Genomic DNA, 20,070 nt, shown 5'->3' with positions numbered 1-20,070 from the left:
TTTGAAATGCCTTTTCCAAATGCTCCATGTGTAATTCAACATAGGAGCTGTAAACTAATATGCCTTCTAAAAATACTATTATGAATTTTCTCAAGATGTCTGAGAGATCCTAGGTGTGATATATGAATTTTTCCTAAAATTCATAGTAGATAAATTAACCATAGACATTACACTTAAGGTTTCTTAGAAATCACATTTAAGAAGTTTTAAACATCACATGTATGATTGCATCATATAATCAAAAATTTAAAAAGCTCTCAAAATATTATTGAATAACTCGAATGTTTAATAAGTAAAATTACAAAACTATTTATAGTATTCTCCAACTTTTTCAAACTAGAATTATATTATGAAATAGTATAATGGTAAAATTAAGAATATCAATTCTAATATAAATAGAAAATAAGACTAACAAGAATAAAATCCTAACTCTAATAATGTAATTGTAGATTCCTAAAAAATATAGTTATTTTACATTAAATATAATTACAATCTCTATTTTATTTATGAATATAGTGTTATCTGATTTTGTGTCAAATTATAAAGAAGAAAGCTCAAGGGTATATATTCTAGTTAGCTAGAATCCTCTATGCAAGTCCAAAAGTTTTGGAGGCTTTGCTTTTAAGAACATTAAGGAGCTTAACACTTCCTCAATAGCCAAGCTAACATGGCAGATTGTCAAGGATGAAGCCAAGGCTTGGTTGAGTATGATTAAAGTTAAGTACCTTCACTCCTCCCACTTTTCTGAAGCTAAACCTACTAAGAGAACTCTTATTTTTGGAAATGACTTCTAAAGACAAGATAAGTCGTTATTAAGGTTGCTTGTAAATAACTTGGGTAGCACAACTCATATATGGATGAATCATTGATACCGTCTATTAGGTTAATCTCTAGAATACCCAATATTCCATATCGTCTATTAGGTTACTCTATAAAAATACCCAATAATCCAAGTTACCTATTGATTAGTCAACTCATTTACTAAGATTCCTTTTAATGGAATCTATCAAAGCTATCACTCAATTTTAACCAAACTACCATTAAGAAAATCACCAAAATCAAGTTTTATAGAGCATTGTTAAAGGATAGTTGGATTTGGCTCCCTAATTTTAGTGGCGAATTGAGTATAAAATCATCCTATAAGTTTTTAACTAAAACTGAGTTTGAGCCAAACACATATAATACTAAATCTATATGGAAACTTCTCCAAAAATTTAAACTGCAAAAGATGTTGGATTTTAATCAACCATGTGGGCTTATAAGTTGGTTTATTGTGTATAAAAGACTATCAAATTTAATTGGGTCTGTTTAAAGTAATTTGGTATGATTTAAATTATTTTGGGCTTTAATGCATCAAATTAAAGTGTGGACTTTATTTTTTGCATAGAGATCAAAAGTATAATTTTTGATTTTGTAGTGGGTAAAATTGAAAATAACGAAATCTTAAGGATATAAATAGGCAGTTATGGGCCCCAAATCATACGCAGGAATTTTTTTTCTATTATATTATCTTGTGACCAAAAATAGAGATATTGTAAGAACTACAAAGGACCGCATGTTGATTTAAAAGATTTATTGCAAGACGAGCAGATTTCTTCCACTATAGATTCAGCTACGTTTTCATTTTCAAATATAATATTAATGATTTGATATGAGCATATTTTAGATTCAAATTTATTTTAGTTTCAGATCCCTACAAGTGAAATAAGAGCCACCTCATATTAATCTTTGAGATTGGAAATTTTTTACGAATATGTTGTTAGCTTCAACAAAATTTGGTTTTTTGAATTTGGTTTTGGCTTCATCAAATTTTTTTTTTTTTTTATGATTTGTTTCTAGCTTAAAGAAAATTTAAAAAAAATTACTTTTTTTAGGACGCCAAACGACCTTTTGATTGTGGCTTCATAGCCACAACCAGATGATGAGGCACAACCGTGAACAAGCCATGACCAAAATGAAAGGAAAGCGGTGGTCTATTGAAGAGAGAAGCCACCAAGGCGGCGACTGCGATTACAAAATTGCGAAGTGGCTAATGCAGCGACTATGATTGCATAATCGTAAAACTACCAATGACAAGACTATGTTGGCGAGGTGACCGCGGTCGTCTGACCACGACAACACACACAACGTCGGCTTGAGGGGGGATTTACAGGTGGCAGCCGAGAGAGCACCCTCTCTGTGTAAGAAAGACAAAGAAAAAAATCTTCTATTTTGGGCTCGAATCCAGGCAAGGTCCAAGTGCCCAGCGTGGCCCAATGGGCCTCTACTAGGTTTGGGCTTCAGACCTAAGCCTGAGGCTGAAAGGAAAAGAAAAAGGAAAGAAAAAAAGAAATAAAGAAAATGAAAAGAAAGAAGGGGAGGGGAGGCCCACGTGCGCATGGGTGCAAAGCCCAAATAATTTTAAGCTAGGCTCGACTCAGTCTAGAAACCCAACCCGATCAACAACCCGATTTAGTTAGCGTTGAATGGTCCATTTAACATTGATCGGTCAACAGTTAACCCATTGACTTGACTCATAAAACACAAATTTGAGGGTGCAAAGCCCAAATAATTTTAAGCTAGGCTCGACTCAGTCTAGAAACCCAACCCGATCAACAACCCGATTTAGTTAGCGTCGACTGGTCCATTTAACATTGATCGGTCAACAGTTAACCCATTGACTTGACTCAAAAAACATAAATTTGAGGGTCAATTTTAATTTAATTTAATTTTTATTTTCAAAAGATATTTTTTTGAATAAATTTTAAGGATATAATGGATATTTTCTTCCTTTTAGAGTATAAATTTGGTATAATTTTGAATTTAAATATTAGTGCATATGTATACATTTAAAAATAAATCGATTTGCACAATATATCACTAATGTGACATCTCTTGTGTTAAATTGATTCATTTCAGAATATGAGTATGAGTGTGATCTTTGTGAATATTAATCAGTCCAAATGAAGATTAATGTTTAACATGAATGCATTCATATTTATGGTAATAAATACGTGACAGTTATTCAGTTTTACATGTGAATTATAAATCGGCCCAAAAGAAGATTTATTGTTTGGTGTGTTCTTACTATTTGTATTTAATTATTACGTCAAGATATCACTTACAAGTTAATATTCTATCTAAAGATAGAGTGTTAATGGAATATCAGGTATCTTGAGATGAGATTTAATTTTATTTAAATTTATTATTATTTTTTCTGGTTTAAAGTTTTATGTGAGTATTGATTGATTGGTTGTTGTCTATTCTTAGTTCAGTTCCTGGTTCTACTGCAAATATCTTTGTGAGTGTTAATTCTATCCCAATGTTAAATGGCACAAACTTCAAGGCATATAAAGAGAATGTTCTCATTGTTCTTGGAGTTATGGATTTGGACTTTATTTTATGGGTTGATCAACTCAATCCGCTTATTACTGAGAGTACCTCCAATGATAAAAAGGAGTTTGAAATGTGGGATCGATCGAAATGTATAAGTTTGATGATTAGAAAACGTGCCATTCTAGAAACTTTTCGAGGCACTATATCCAATGAGATCACTACGGCTAGGAGATTACTTGAGGACCTCAAGAAACATTTCTTCAAGAGTGAGAAGGTTGAAGGAAGTATACTATTAGTAAACCTTGTTTCTATGAGATACAACAGAAAAGAAAAAATAAGGGAGTACATCATGGAAATGTCTCATATTCATTCCAAACTCAAGGCGCTAAGACTGGAATTATCACAAAAATTACTAGCACACTTGGTTTTGATATATTTTCCACCATATTTTAGACAGTTTTTGGTGAGTTACAACTGTCATAAGGACTTTTGGTCCTTAATGAGCTCATCTCTCACTGTGTTCAGGAAGAAGAAAGGTTGAAGCATGAAAAGACAGAGAGTGTTCACTTAGCCACGATCTCAAAGGACACCAAGAATAAGAAAAAAAAAAGAAAAATATGTTACGGTTCTAGCACCATAAAAGAAACAACAAAATGTACAAAATGAAGATGATTATTTCTTCTGTAAAGCTCCAAGTCATCAGAAGAAGTAATGCACCAACTATCACGTATGACATGCGAAAAAAGATATGCTTATTAACTTTGTTTGTTCTAAGGTTAATTTAACTTCGATACCTAGACACACGTGGTAGATAGATTTTGGTGTAATAACTCACATCAGTGTGTCTATGCAGGATTGCTTGAGTTGTCGAAAGCCAAGTGAAAATGTCAGATTTATTTATGTTAGTGATGATAAATAAGTGGAAGTTGAGCTGATTAACACATTTAGACTATTATTAAGAACTAGTTATTATTTGGATTTGAATGAGAATTATGTTGTATCATCATTTTGACAGAATTTGATTTCATTTCTGTTTTAGACAAATTTGATTATTTTTGTTCTTTTGAAAATAGAAAGTTTATTCTTTTTCATGACTTAAAGTTGCTTGGTACTGGTTCTTCATTTGATCATGATAATTTTTATTTGCTTGATACAATTATTTTTTTTAATGAATCATTACATTTGAGTACATGAGGTATAAATCAAAAATTAACCGGCGAGAATTTTGACTCATTAGGGAACAAGTGATTAAGTTATATCTACAAAAGGAGAATTGAGAGACTTGTGTCGGATGAAATTCTTGATAGCTTTAACTTTGCAGATTTTGACATGTGTGTTAATTGCATCAAGGAAAAACAAACAAACATAAGAAGATTGGGTACCAATAAGGTTATAGACATATTAAAACTTATTTATATGCATATATGTGGATAATTTCCTATGCCTTCTTGGAATGGTTAACAATACTTCATAACATTCAGAGATGACTATTCTAGACATGAATACCTTTATCTCATTCATGAAAAGTCACATTCACTAGATATGTTTAAGAATTTTAAAGTTGAAGTTTAAAAATAACTCAACAAAAGAATTAATACTATCAGATCTGACCATGGTGGTGAATAGTATAACAGATATGATAGATAAGGTGAACATCATCTAAGACCATTTGCTAGATTCTTAAAGGAATACAGTATCGTCCCATAGTACACCATACTAAATTCGCCTAACATGAATGATGTTGTTGAACGGTGAAACAGAACGCTTAATGACATGATGAGGAGCATGATTTATCATTCTACCTTACCTGAATCTCTATAGGGAAAAACATTAAAGACCACAACATGTATACTCAATAGAGTTCCAATTAAAGGGACTGCAAAGATCCCATATGAGCTTTGGATGAGCATGAAGCCTAGTTTAAAATATTTGTACATTTAGGGATGTTCAGCTAAGGGTAGAACTTATAAGCCAAATGGAAAGAAACTAGATTCAAGAATTATTAGTTGCAATTTTGTTGGCTATTATGAAAGATACAGGAGTTACAAGTTTTATGATCTCATGACTAAGGTGAATTTTGAGACAAAAAATGCCTAGTTCTTGATAATGTTAAGTTTGCAAGGGGAGAGAGAGTTTAGGATCTTATCTTTAAAGATGAATTTGTTGATATTCCCTTAGTCGCTATTGACAATGTTTAGGATTAGATTCTTATACCTTACATTATTTAAGAAGCAATTTCAGACTTAGACAATATCTTAGTATCTCACGTGCATGTTCAAAGAGTTATTCTAAACGAGCAAACTCCACAAACTCCAGAATCAATCCTATTCAGAAGATCCACCAGAGAGAGGACAAGTGCAAATTTTTGATGATTTATATTATATTTCTTTAAGAGCATGAGGATGACATCGGAATGGTGGAAGATGATCTAATCAACTTTCGTCAAGCCATGAAAAACTCTAACTCTCAAAAGTAGATTGATGTCATGAATAAAGAGATCAACTCCATGAAGGACAATGACATATGAGATCTTGTCCTATTAGTTGAAGGTGCAAAATTCATTTGTTGCAAATGGATATTTAAGAGAAAGAGGGATTCAAAAGGCAATGTGGAGAGGTACAAGACCTTTCTTGTCACTGAGGGCTTTACATAGAAAGAAGGAATCAATTATAACAAGACTTCTCTTCGGTTTCATCTAAAGACCCTTTTAAGACTATAATGGCTTTAGTGGTTTTGATATCTTAAGTTCTATCAGATGGATGTTAAGACAACGTTTCTCAATAGTGACATCGATGAGATAATTTTTATAGTGTAATCAGAAAACTTTATATTAGGCGATGCAAAATAGATGATTTGTAAACTAAAAAAAATCCATCTATGGATTTAAGTAGACTACTCGTCAATTGTATCATAAATTTTATCAAGTTATCATCTCGTTCTGTTTTGATATGAATATAGTAGATTATTGTGTATATCATAAGTTTAGTGGGAGTAAGTACATTTTTCTAGTTTTATATGTCGATGACATATTGCTTGCCAGTAACGATATAGGGTTATTCTATGAAACCAAGAGATTTTTGACAATGAATTTTGAAATGAAAGATCTTAGGGGCGTCTTTTTTATTTTAGGGATCTAGATATATCGGGATCTCTCTCAAGATATTTTTATATTCTCATAAAAAAGTTATATAAAAAAAGTTTTTAAGAAATTTGGCATGCAGGATTTTAAACCAAGTGACACATCTGTGTTTAAATGAGATAAATTTACTATAAGTCAATGCCCCAAGAATGACTTTGGGTCTAAGAATAAGCAAAAGATTTCTTATTTTTTCAGCTATAGGGAGTTTTATATATGTTCAGGTTTGTACATATCTAGATATTACATACATTGTTAGGATGCTAGGAAGATATTTGAGCAATCTACGTATGGATCATTGGAAAGCACTTAAACGTGCCATGTGGCATCAACAGAGAATGAAGGATTGCATGCTCATATACAAGAGATTAAATCAGTTGGAGACCATAGGTTATTCTGATTTTGATTTCACTAAATGCCAAGACAACAAGAAATCCACATCATGTTATATCTACTTGATTGCTGGGGGAGTTATTTCCTTGAAGAATGCTAAGCAAATACTCATAGCCTCTTTCACTATGGCAATAGAGTTTATAGCATGTTATGAAACATTCAATTATGGAAATATAGTTGTGAACTTTTGTCATTGGACTGTGCATTATAGATGAAATTGAAATATCACTAAAAATATTTTGTGATAATAAGTCTACAATTATGTATTCTAATAACGATAGGAGCTCAACAAAGTCAAAGCATATAAAAGTCCAGAACCTGGTTATTAAAAAAAGAGTTTAGAGTAAATAGATATCAATAGAGCACATCACACGAACTCCATGGTTGCGGATATGCTCACTAAGGGATTACCCTCCAAGGTCTTTCATAAACACATTACTCATATGGGTGTTGTACCTCTTGAAAATTTATAGTTTAATGGGAGTTTTGTACTATAGTTGTTTTTATGATACAGACATTTCTTGAGTTTTGTATTTCGGATATAGTTTATGTATTTGGTTATTAATTTTAGTTATATTGATTTGGTTTATATTTTATCTCTAAATTTGCATAAAATTGATCTCACTAAAGTTAAGGCAGGACCAGTTGGAAATAGGCATATTCGGATCACATAGCATATAATTTTTATGTTGCACATCCATATTTGATTCGTATCATCCGATTGTATTGATATATATGGGGGTTTAATTATGTTAGTTATAGTAAAGACCACTTTGATCCTATGTTAATATGATTGATGAACGAGATTATTTAGGGGTGCATTCGGGTATTGATAGTAAAATTCTGAGTACTCATAAAGTTATTAATGCATAATTATAAGGAGACACATATAACCCAAGTGGGAGATTCTTGGGTTTTAATCAATTTTGTGGGCTTATATATGAGTTTATTGTGTATAAAATATTATTAAATTTAATTAGATCTATTTAAAGTAATCTGGTACGGTTAAAAGTATTTTAAACCTTAATGTGTCAAACTAAAATGTGACATTTATTTTCTATGCAGAAACTAAAAACGTAATTTTTAATTTTGTGATGAGTAAAATTAGAAATAATAAAATCTTAGGGATATAAATAAGCGATTATGGTTCCCAAATCACACGTAAAATTTTTTTTATTTTGTTATCTCGTCACCAAAAATAGAAAGTGTGTGAGAACTCCAAAGGATTACGTGTTGACTTAAAAGATTTATAGAGGACGTACATATTTCTTCCGTTATGGGTTCATGTACATTTCATTTTTCATATATAATATCAATGATTCGATATAAGCATACTTTAGATTCAAATCTGGTTCATTTTAAAATCCCTACAAGAGAGACATAAACTATTCTGGTGGAGAATACTAAGAAACACACTACCAAGCTTATCTGAAGATAACTACTGACCTATACCCTACTACTATTTCTATCTCATCTATTTTTAAAATGTGATATTATTATATATTTTGGTCATTGTCAATATGGTGTGTCAATTAGAATAAATTATATTTACAATAGAGGATTTTGCCAAATTATCTACTTAACATGTAAAAAATATATGGAAGGTGCAGGAAAGAAACATGGAAAAAAATTGATTTGGAGTAAAAATGGAGAAATGCATCCATGCACAGGGAATTTAGTGAGAAGAGAAGGCCTTCATAGCATTTGTTAAACAAAGTAAAAGGCTACAAGTTTGCAAAAACACCTTATTCTATGATAAGCCCTTGCACAACAAAGATGAAGATGAATTTCTGACTTTAAAAAAAACTAAATTAATCACTTCAAAGCATTAAAAAAATATAATAACATTTGAATTTGTAATGAAAACATCATACCATCTAAATTAAATTACTTAATGATGACATTTAGCAAGAATTATTTCAGTCTTATTTTTAAAATATCCTTAAATTTTTTATTTTAATTAATACTAACTGTATTCAGTTTTTCTTACTTTTTTTTAACCTTTTTAATAGAATTCTTTGGCTATAGTAATATTGCCATCTGCTGATTTTTTTTTTTCAAATTTCCTATTTTTAATCTTTTAGTTCTAGTCCTTTCTAGAATAAAATAGTATAGCTATTTCTTATTTGATAGTAATGAATATTTTTTAATAATTTTTATTTTCTATTTATATTCAACTTATTTTCATAATTTTTCTCTTATGTTTTTTAAGGATATCTTTATGAAATGCTTAACATTCATATAAAATAATTATTAATTTTTTATTATTATCAACTTACAATACTAAAATATATATATATATATATATATATATATACTTATCATGCCCGGCAATAATGTGCAAGTATTACTACCTATATCACAACAATGACAAGAAACCACCACAAGTATTACTACCTACCTACATACTCGGTAATTTTTCTATCTGCTCAAGTTCCACTTTGAAAGAAAACCCTTTTTAAGACTGAAAAAAAAAAAAAAAAAAAAAAAGAAATTCTTATCCCACAACAATGACAAGAAACCATATTTTGAAAACTCTAATTAATTTGAACACTAATAGTGAATGCCAATAGCTCATGGGAAACTCTTTAAGTTATAGTCATTCTTTCACTTATTTCACAAAGCTTCATCTTCTTGAGTATCATCTTCACTCAGAAGATGGTTCAGTGCTACTTTAGCCTTCTTTGGTTTTGTTGCTGTTTCTCCCTTGTTATCTTCTTCAACCTTCCTCTTCCCCATTTCATCCCCTTGTTCATCAATCTCGGCAGCAGCACTTTTCACCTTGGAAGGCTTTTCTGTTTTATCCGACTCCGATGGCTTTGGTTCAGAGTTTTCAACTTTCCGACTACCACTTGGATTTTCTCTTTTGGCTGACTTTTCATATTCTTCCAGAAGCAAGCGGATTCCGTCACTACGTGCAAGATCACGGGGGGTCTTCCCAGCTTTTGTTTTGGCACCAAGATTTGCACCTTTCCTTATCAAGTATTTCACAAGCTCCAGATGAGACCCTTGAGAAGCATAGTGAAGTGGAGTTAGGCCCTTCCGGTTCGAAGCTTTGACTGAGACTCCAAATAACAACAGAGTTCGAACTATTTCTAAATGTCCCTTTTGAGCAGCAAAGTGAATTGCGCTCATGTCGTCCATGGCAGCTGCACCAACATCAGCCTTCTGTTTGCAGAGATAATTCACAACCTCTGTGTGCCCAGACCATGCTGCTAAATGTAGTCTATGATGCAGTTGGTCATGTCAAGAAAACAAATAGAAACTATTTGGATGCTAAAATAAGAAATTTGTATAGGAATTAACAAGGAAAAAAAAGGCTGTAGTCAAAGCTAGCTACAAACATGGCAAAAAACATGTGAAGTAAAAATTTTGAAGATAACTGGAAAAGAAGGCTAAGAGATACTTAGATATTGTAGTAATATGAATGTCTAACAAATCCATTCTTTATTTTTAAGCGTGCATAAGAACTATTTTTTATCTTTCTTAGAATATTATGGGCAGAATCATCCTTTCCTTATTATAGAGGAATTCCAAAGAGAAAATTTGTCAGTTTGATGTTAAGATAAGTTTTCTGAAGTTCTATCCCGCTGTTGTACCTAAATCCCCAGAAGGATGCTTTCAGAATGCAAGTGTCAAAGAGGCCTCTGAGCCATGAATAATATGACTGGCAAGCATCATTTGAAGTTGCAAAAGAGAATACCATCGTCAAAATGATGGTGCAACATCCTGCATATAGGTGATTAAAAGCATCCTCTAGTAGGTAGCAAAATTGTTTTGAGTGTCTTTGGCTAGTATCACTCAAACTTCAATTATACCCCACAATTCATTGAAAAAATAAAGATTACATAACTACTTTCCCGATCTTTTGGCATCTTGTTTATTAGTTTTCATAGTTAAGACTACTTCACCAACAGGAGTTATTCACTTCGACTGAGATATGAGATAAGTTCCATATCTCGACCATCCGGGTCCAATTTAATAGAGTACTATCTATTTCAAAAAAAGTTTACCAGAGTAAAATCCAATAAGCCAGTACGAAAGAGTACATTGCCTCGGAAATAATTAATCTTGGGGTGCGAAAAGTAGCCCTGAAATGCTTTTACTGCTTAAGAACAGAAAAAAGAACTGCTTCACTCAGTAAAGTCTGATCATTGAAAATCTTGTCCAATGTTTACAATTTTCTGTAGCATTATATGGTTGCTAGGCTGAATGTTCTAAACAATCCAAATCTCAATTCACCTAAACGTAACATTCTCCAAGAATATATACTCTTGAAGAAAAATATATGTATTCACAAGCTCCTTTTAACACAAAATTTACATGTCAAGCAAAATACTTATGAAGTACCAAGATGCTCACAAGAACAAAGAGGCAGACCCTTCTATAGCATTCTGCCATATTAGGGGACCATTTTCTCTACAAGATCACTAAATGACATCTCTTGATAGCAAATGATTTTCTTAACCTCATCTCCTCAAGTTTTTCCTTCATAAGTCCTATTCCTACATAATTCATTTATAATATTTATCTTGTCACGAGTAAATCACGCAGTTCTTGAATCAATTTCTTCATTCCCTCTCATTACAAACGTTGACTTGAAAAGAGAATCACAGAGTATAAGACCGATAAATACAACATAGCAAGCAATACAAGAGCAACCGAACCTATGTTCCATATAGCACGCATAATACTCAAGCCAACAAATATAACTCACAGAAACCCTAGAGACGTTACTTATTTGGAGAAATCAAACGATGAGTCAGGTTAATACCAAGTAACCGGAAAGTTCAATTCATTATTAAGTGTAACCATAAAAAAAAAAAAAAAAGAAAAAAGAAAAGCCGAGAGGATACGGAGTTCTTGAGTGCTTATCTCTGGCATTGATGGCTAAAGGATTAGAACCGAGAATAGTCCGAACGTCATTTAGTTCACCTGACCTTGCTGCTATGTGAAGATCCTTTTCTCCTCCGCTACCCATTCTCCACCTCTCCGCCGGTTCAGAAGGTGGAAGCAGTTAACGATAGGCGGCTAGCTACGTAGTAAGTACGCAGGATCGACTCTTTCGGGTCATGTTGGGTTGACGTGAGTGCAGGTTTTACGGGTCGGGTTCAGGTTGCATTTTGGGTTTTTCTTGGTTTGGTTGATTAATATTAATTTATACCATCTTATATCAGAACTAGTTTTCTGTTTTCACTTTACTATTTCTCTTTTTGGAGAGACTTCCTGTTACACTTTATTAAAATATTAAGGATGCGTTTGCTTCATTAAATCTAATGTTATAAAAATTCGATTAATCTAAAATTAACAGGTTTGCTTTTTATACAATGTCAATCCAACTTTGTAATACTCCAGCCTAGATAAGCAAAACTCAGCCAGTTTACTTCAAAACGGCGTCATTTTGAAACTGGGTACCAGAATTAGAAAAGATTAAAACGATGGCGTTTTGAGAAATCTCAAAACGAGGTTGTTTTGGAAAACTCCAAAACAACACGATTTTGATAAAACTAAGAAAAAAAAAATGCCTCTGGAAGTCAAAGAAGAAGAAAAAGTGGAGATATGCACCGCGAAAAAGAAGGAAGAAGAGGTGCGTGGGACTCTTCATATGTCTGCTTACAAAAGAGAGAATTGTGGGGGAAAGAGAGGAAGAAGAAATGGCAGTGGCCGAGATCTGAACAAGATGCCAGAGAAAACGAAGAGATCACAACGGATCTGCTTAGATTTGCGCCAGGTCAACCGGCGCGCAAGAAGACAGCTGTAACACCCCAAAAACTTTATTTTTATTTTAGTAAGGAATTTTATTTGATTTTATTTTATTTATTAATTAATTTATAAGGTTGTAATTTAATTTAATTTAATTTAAGAGAAATAATAATAATAATAATAATGATAAAAATGAGTAAATTTATTTTTGGGAATTAATTGAAAATGATTTTGAGAAAAAAAAGGTGAAAATTTAGATTCTGGGGGTGTTTTTGAAAATAAAATCGAAAATTGGAGGTCAAAATATAATTTAGAAAAGTTGTGTCACATCAGTAGCCACATTAGCAGCCCAGTCAGCAGCCCCGACCAACCAGGACACGCCGTGTGGCAAGGACGTTGACGCGGGAGGCCACGCAAGACGAAGCCACGTGGGCAATTCGTGTGCACGCGATTGAACGGTCCAGATCTCATGCGTGCGGACGGCCCAGATCTCACGCGCACGGACGGCCCAGATCGCATCGCGATGGATGGTACAGATTTATTCCTATTTTAATTGCGATCAGACGGTCCAGATTAAATCGTGATGGACGGCTGAGATTAAAAGGGGAAGGTTATAAATAACCTCACCCACACCCAACCCCAAACCCTAGCCGCCAGTACCCTCGCCGGAGAAGAAGACCCAGTCACCGGAGGAGCCGACCGCCGCCACCCACTGCCGCACCAGAGGATTTTTCGACCGCCAAACGAGGTAAATTTTCTCCCATTGGCTCGTTTTTCGATGCTGAATCCGCCTATAGCCAAATCGGAGCCAAACCACCGCCCAATCGGTCGAAAAATACCGCCAAAGTCCAGCGGCGCCACCACGGCTTCCCTCAGTTTTTGCCTCCGATGAGGCCCTTCCCGGTTCCCGTTCGATGCAATTTTTAATCAATGTGATCACCGTCCTTTTCTCTACAGGTTGACCGGAGCAAAACATTAAATCGCGACTCACGCCGGAGAAGCCGCCGCACCCGAGAGCTCCGCCACCGGTAAGTCTCAGTTTTTCGTGATTTTCTGGCCCACCGAGGGCCCTAGGGTTGCTTTATCACAGGAACCAATGCAAGTTTGACCGAAAACGGCCAACCCAAGGTAGATCACCGCCGCGGGTGGCGGTGTCGTCGCTGGAGCACAGCAGAGCCGTCGTGCCAGAATTTTAAAATTGGCAAAGTAGGTCCTGGGTCTGATTTTGAGTTTTTTCGGGACACGTGTAGGTACCGGAAGTGTGTTTCAGTTCTTGGAAAAAAATTTAAAGAATCTAGGGACTACCCGTAGGCACAGTGTAAAGTCGATTTCAGACTCCAAAACAAGTAAAGATTTTTCACCCTATTTTCTATCACGGTATTAAAACTCAATAAATGATAAAATAATATTTCATGAATTGTGTATAATTAATTAAGGTGGCTAATGGAGCCCGAATCTGATGTATTTTTTGGTCAGTTGTTGTTTGATCTATTTTACAGTTTTAAATGCAGTATGATATCTGATGTGTTTATTTTATGATTTCGTATGCATGAATCACGGTTTCGTTTATTATGGTTTGAATTATTGTGAACCCATTGTTGTCTTGTTTGGTGTTCATTACTAGTTTACGTGTTTATGTTTGATTGGATAATAGAGACCAAGAAAAATAGAAAAAGGTATATGAATTGATAAATGGATGATGTCGACAGCCTAACTAGATATTCTGATAGATGGTGGACGGACCGGTTCCGTAGGGAATCCTACCAGAAACGTGGTCTCTCATATCGAATGGGGTATGGAGACCTTATGTGTTTTGGCGCCCATACCGGACGGGGTATGGGGACGGCCCGTTTCACCCTCATACCGAACGGGGTATTGAGATTTATGGTTTTTGGCGCCCATACCGGACGAGGTATGAGGACAGCCCTGAATCAAGTTATCAATGTGAATGGTTCACGTGTAGCGGGGACCCCTATGGATCCCCATGGATGCTGGTAGGCTGATAAAAGAGGAAAATCTATTGTCTGATGATTGAAATGCAAAGGTATGATATATGTTATGTTATAAAATATGTATGATTTCATGATATTATAATGTTATTATTTTCTTATGTTGTTTTCATAAAGCTCACCGAGGTAATTGGACAGTAAAGGATTTTATTATTGATAAATAAATTTATCATGAATTATGCTCTATTAGTCGTTTTTGTTTTCTACCAACTTTTACTTCTGTGACAGTGAGATAGTGTGATGTCTTTACTGGGCTAGTGTAGCTCATTCCTTATTTAACCATTTCAGATCAGGATGATTTGATTCTCGAGCCCGTCTCGCAGGAAAACGGCGAGTAGACGTCTAAGGATTTCATAGTTTTATTTATAGCATTCATTACTAGTATTTACCTTAGTTTATTCTTTCATACGTTGAATAAGTTATTGGTTGTTGTGTAAGGGATATTAATCAGAATTTTCATTTCGCTTCCGCAGTGAGAACTTTTTAATACATACATTTTATTTTTATTTTTGGGGTCGTTACAGTTGGTATCAGAGCCGTGTTCCTCGAACTCATCCCTTACACAATAATGCTTAGAGAAATACCCACTAATAAATTGTTACTCAACTCTTCCTTATGAAATGCAGGTGCAGAGAAATGAGGAGAGGAAGACCCCCACTAAACCGAGTAGCCCGGGATTATTCGCTTCGGGAAGATGTGGACAAAATATTTGAGATGCTGGAAAGGATCATGCCCGCCCAGTAAGGTCGAAAGGAGAGAAGGGAGTTACCCGAACCTCCCCCACTACCACAGGTTAAGCCACCGCTACAGCAATCGGATCCCAAGCCACCCCGGCACGAGCCTGCTCTACCACAATACCACCCGGCACCACCGCCGCAGTGTGAACCGGTGCCCCAGCCACTGTACTGCCCGGCACTGCCACAGTACAATCCGGTGCCCCCACTATATCATCAAGTGCCATCATAGGGCCCCCTAGTCAATCCCTAGCCGGGCCTAGTCCCTCTTCCACGGGACCCAGCTCCTTCATTGATCGACCCAGACTACATAGAGAGGTACAGGATACTGAACCCTTCAACTTTTGCAGGGGGATCCTCTTTCGAAGATGCCCAGTATTAGTTGGCGGAGACTGAGAGAGCTTTCAAGACCTTGGGAGTGGTTCCTGAGTAGAGAGCTGCCCTTACTTCCTACATGCTGGTAGGGGAAGCAGGTCGTTGGTTGGAGCTCAAGCAGACCACCCTGCCTACACCAGCCACTTGGGAGCAGTTCTTAGCGGCATTCCATGCGAAATATCTCCCTAAGCACATCTGACACCTAAAGGAGATGGAGTTTGTTCAGCTGGTCCAGGGAAACATGACGATATCGGAATATGTTCGTAAGTTCCTAGAATTGGGCCGATACTCCCCAGAGACATTGATGGATGAGGGTAAGAAGGCCAGGAGATCCTAGTGGGGCCTCCGCCCAGAGATCAAGCAACACTTATTGGTACTGGAGCTCAAGACATACTCAGTCGTTCTAGCAAAGGTGCAGATTGTGGAGAGGAGTTTCAACACCCGTCCTCAGTCAGCAGGGAGTCACCGACCCTCAGCTCCACCCTGCAGACCAGCACCTACTGTGCTAGTCCAAACAAATAAGAGGCCTAGACCAGTGATCCAGGCCCCTCCTCAGGCTCCAGGGGCAGCACGTGGAAAGATCTATCAGCACTGTGACAGGGATCACAGGGACCGACCATGCTACCGCCTCAACAACACCTGTCGTATATGTGGTAGTTCCCAGCACTATGCGAGAGAGTGCCCGAGGAACCAGAACCAAGGAAGACCTCCTTTTCAGGACAGGATTTATAACCTCACCTAACAGGATGCCGATGCCGACCCGGACGTGGTACAGGGTATGTACACTATCTGTGACCATATTGCTCATGTTTTATTTGACACTGGTGTATCGCATTCATTTGTTTCACATGTTTTTGCATCCAAACTTAATGTATCACCTAATAAACTTGATTCAATGTTGTTTGTGTCTATTGCTGGGGGTGAAACACTATTAGAAGAAGTTGTCTACAGGGCTTGTGCCGTGGAGATAGCAAATAGAAAACTGAGTGTAGACATGATAAGGTTAGACACAGGGGATTTTGATGTAATCTTATGAATGGATTGGCTAGCGGCGTATCACGCCACCATAGATTGCTTTAACAAGAAGGTTGTATTTAATCCTCCCAATGAGAAGCCATTTACAAATTAATAAAATCATTTAGTACTTATTCCTTGATGGCAAGTTTCTTTAATTTTCTAGTACCTTAATATTGTTATTTTCTCTAACTAGGCAAGTCCAAGAAGGAAATATGTATCCAAGAGATTCTGGTAGTCTGAGACTTTCTAGATGTGTTTTCGGATGAACTACCCAGACTGTTAGTGGACAGGGAAGTCGAGTTCACTATAGACCTACAGCCAGACACCCAGCCCATTTCGATTGCTCCTTACCGCATGAGCCGCATTGAGATGGAAGAGCTGAGGAAACAGATCACTGAATTATAAGACAATGGTTTTATTAGACACAGTGTGTTCCCTTGGGGTGTCGGAGTCACTTTTGCTAGGAAGGGAGATGGAACATTGAGACTGTGTATTGATTACAAAGGATTGAACAAGGTTACAATTAAGAACAAATATCCCCTTCCCAGGATTGATGACCTCTTCGATCAGCTGCAGGGTGCACAGGTCTTCTCTAAAATAGACCTGCGATCAGGTTACCATCAGATGAAGATAAGAACAGAAGACATCCCCAAGATGACCTTTCGAACCAAGTACGGACACTATGAGTTCCTGGTCATGCAATTTGGGCTAACCAACGCCTCGACAATCTTTATGGATCTAATGAACAGGGTCTTCAGAGAGTTCTTGGATCAATTTGTCATCGTGTTTATCGATGATATCTTAGTCTACTCAAAAAGTAGAGAAGAACATGCTCACCATTTTGCCCAAGTTTTGCAGGTCCTCAGAAAAAAGAAGTTATATGCAAAGTTGAGTAAGTGTGGATTCTGGCTTGAGCAGACCGCCTTCCTAGGACACATCATATCAAAGGAAGGAGTATCAATGAATCCTGAAAAGGTTAAAGCAGTATTTGGCTGGGAGAAGTTGACATTAGTTAAGGAAATCCGGAGCTTTCTTGGGATGGCAGGTTATTACCGCAGGTTCGTTGAAGGATTCTCCAGTCTAGCAGCTCCTCTAACCCAACTTACAAAGAAGAATGCCAAGTTTGAGTAAAATGAGGACTGCGAAAGAATTTTTTCAGAATTAAAGAAGAGACTGATTGCTGCACCTGTGCTGCCTTTACCGAGTGGACCGGGGGGATATACAGTTTATAGTGATGTCTCCTATATAGGCCTGGGTTGTGTCCTGATGCAGCATGGGAATGTCATAGCATATGGGTCCAGACAGTTAAAGAATCATGAGAAGAATTATCCCACCCATGACTTGGAGCTTGCCGCAATCATACACGCCTTAAAAACCTGGTGCCACTACTTATACGGAGAGACCTTTCAAATCTATACTGATCATAAGAGTTTGAAACACATATTCACTCAGAAGGATCTCAACATGCGTTAGAAAAGGTGGATGGAACTCCTTAAAGACTATGATTATGATATCTTATACCATTCGAGTGAGGGCAATGTGGTAGCAAATGCTCTCAACAGGAAAAGTGTAGGTATCTTAGCCCATTTGATGGTTTCAGAACGCAGGCAAATTAGGGCCACACAACAAGTTCGACTTCAGGACCTGAAGAGAGTCGCATGTTTGGATCGTCTGACCGTCCAGTCCGAGTTAGTACAAAGAATAAGGGAAGCCCAGTTAGTCGATCCCGCCCTGGTAGCTCACAAGAATGATGTAGAATAGGGAGTGAGCTCAGAATTTCGAATCTCTGCCAATGGGTTACTCCGTTTCCAAAACAGGGTGTATGGCCCAGACGACAGTGAGTTAAAGAGAGACATCATGACAGAGTCCCATAGCTCGAAGTTTGCCATGCATCCCGGAAGCACTAAAATGTACCAAAGCATGCGACCCCAGTTTTGGTGGAATGGGATGAAGAGAGACATAGCCGACTTTGTAAACAAATGCTTGGTATATCAGCAGGTCAAGACAGAGCATCAGTGCCCAGGTGGGCTACTTCAGCCTTTACCGATCTTGTAGTGGAAGTGGGAACACATCACCATGGACTTCGTGATGGGATTACCCAAGACACGTTCAGGACATGACGCCATCTGGGTAATTGTTGACTGGCTTACCAAATCTTCCCACTTCTTAGCCATTAGGATGACCGACCCTTTGGACAAGTTGGCAAGAATGTATATCCGGAAAATAGTCAGATTGCACGGAGTTCCAGTGACAGTGGTATCCGATAGGGACCCCAGGTTCACTTCTCGGTTTTAGAATAGCTTTCAGCAAGCCATGGGAACAAAGCTGTCTCTCAGTACTGCCTTCCATCCTCAGACTAATAGACAATCAGAAAGGACAATTCGTACACTTGAGGATATGCTCCGAGCTTGTGTCCTTGACTCTGGGGGCCATTGGGACGACCATCTACACCTGATAGAGTTTGCCTACAACAATAGCTACCAAGCGAGCATTGGCATGGCTCTATATGAGGCGTTATATGGGCGCCCATGCAGATCACCGATTTGTTGGGAAGAAGTGGGCGATAAAAGATTGTTAAGCCCGGAGTTGGTAGAGGAGACCACGTCTAAAATAGTTAAAATCAGAAAGAACATTCAGACGGCTCAGAGCAGGCAGAATAGTTATGCGGACACCTGGAGGAGAGATCTAGCGTTTGAGAAAGGAGACCGGGTATTCCTTAAGGTCACTCTTTTCAAGGAAATTAGTAGGTTCGGCATGAGAGGAAAACTGAACTCCCGATTTATTGGACCTTTTGAAATCTTAGATAGGATTGGTGCTGCTGCCTACAGACTAGCACTGCCTCCAGAGTTCTCCAAGGTCCACAATGTGTTCCATGTATCCATGCTACATAAGTACAACCCAGACCCCTCTCATGTCTTGGCTCATGAACCGCTTCCACTCCAAGAGGACTTATCTTATGAGGAAGTACCAGTCAGTATCACGGACCGAAAGAGCAGGATACTCCGCAACCATAAAATATCATTTATAAAGGTAGTGTGGCAGAATCACACGCCAAGGGAAGCTACCTAGGAGCTAGAATCAGACTTTAAAGCTCAGTATCCCCATTTGTTCGACCAAGAGTAAGAGGCAAATTTGGAGGACTAAATTTCTTTAAGGGGGGAGAGTTGTAACACCCCAAAAACTTTATTTTTATTTTAGTAAGGAATTTTATTTGATTTTATTTTATTTATTAATTAATTTATAAGGTTGTAATTTAATTTAATTTAATTTAAGAGAAATAAAAATAATAATAATGATAAAAATGGGTAAAATTATTTTTGGGAATTAATTAAAAATGATTTTGAGAAAAAATGGTGAAAATTTAGATTCTGGGAGTGTTTTTAAAAAG

General features: G+C 36.6%; 1 protein-coding gene across 1 annotated transcript; it reads right to left on the bottom strand.

Annotated features, from left to right (window-relative positions):
* Positions 1–9,355: 9,355 nt before the first annotated feature.
* LOC110808663 (Ankyrin repeat family protein) lies at positions 9,356–11,989 on the bottom strand. Its single transcript, XM_022034230.2, has 2 exons — positions 11,701–11,989; positions 9,356–10,070 (listed from the first exon to the last, which is right to left on the bottom strand). Exons 1-2 carry the CDS (start codon positions 11,823–11,825, stop codon positions 9,461–9,463), a joined length of 735 nt encoding a protein of 244 aa, XP_021889922.2. The 5' UTR covers positions 11,826–11,989; the 3' UTR covers positions 9,356–9,460.
* Between the last annotated feature and the right edge of the window lie 8,081 nt (positions 11,990–20,070).

Source organism: Carica papaya, chromosome 3 (assembly GCF_054855325.1).
Source record: "Carica papaya isolate Zhongbai chromosome 3, ASM5485532v1, whole genome shotgun sequence".
Taxonomy (NCBI): domain Eukaryota; kingdom Viridiplantae; phylum Streptophyta; class Magnoliopsida; order Brassicales; family Caricaceae; genus Carica; species Carica papaya.
Note: the sequence above shows the minus strand (reverse complement) of the source record. Positions and strands in the feature narration are given on the sequence as shown.

What these genes read in the sequence shown, in the direction of transcription:
- LOC110808663 (XM_022034230.2), bottom strand. Translation starts at nt 11,825, where the DNA reads ATGGGTAGCGGAGGAGAAAAGGATCTTCACATAGCAGCAAGGTCAGGT. An exon ending in GATAAGCACTCAAGAACTCC is followed by an intron (nt 10,071 to 11,700) that starts GTATCCTCTCGG and finishes ACTGCATCATAG; the next exon opens with ACTACATTTAGCAGCATGGT.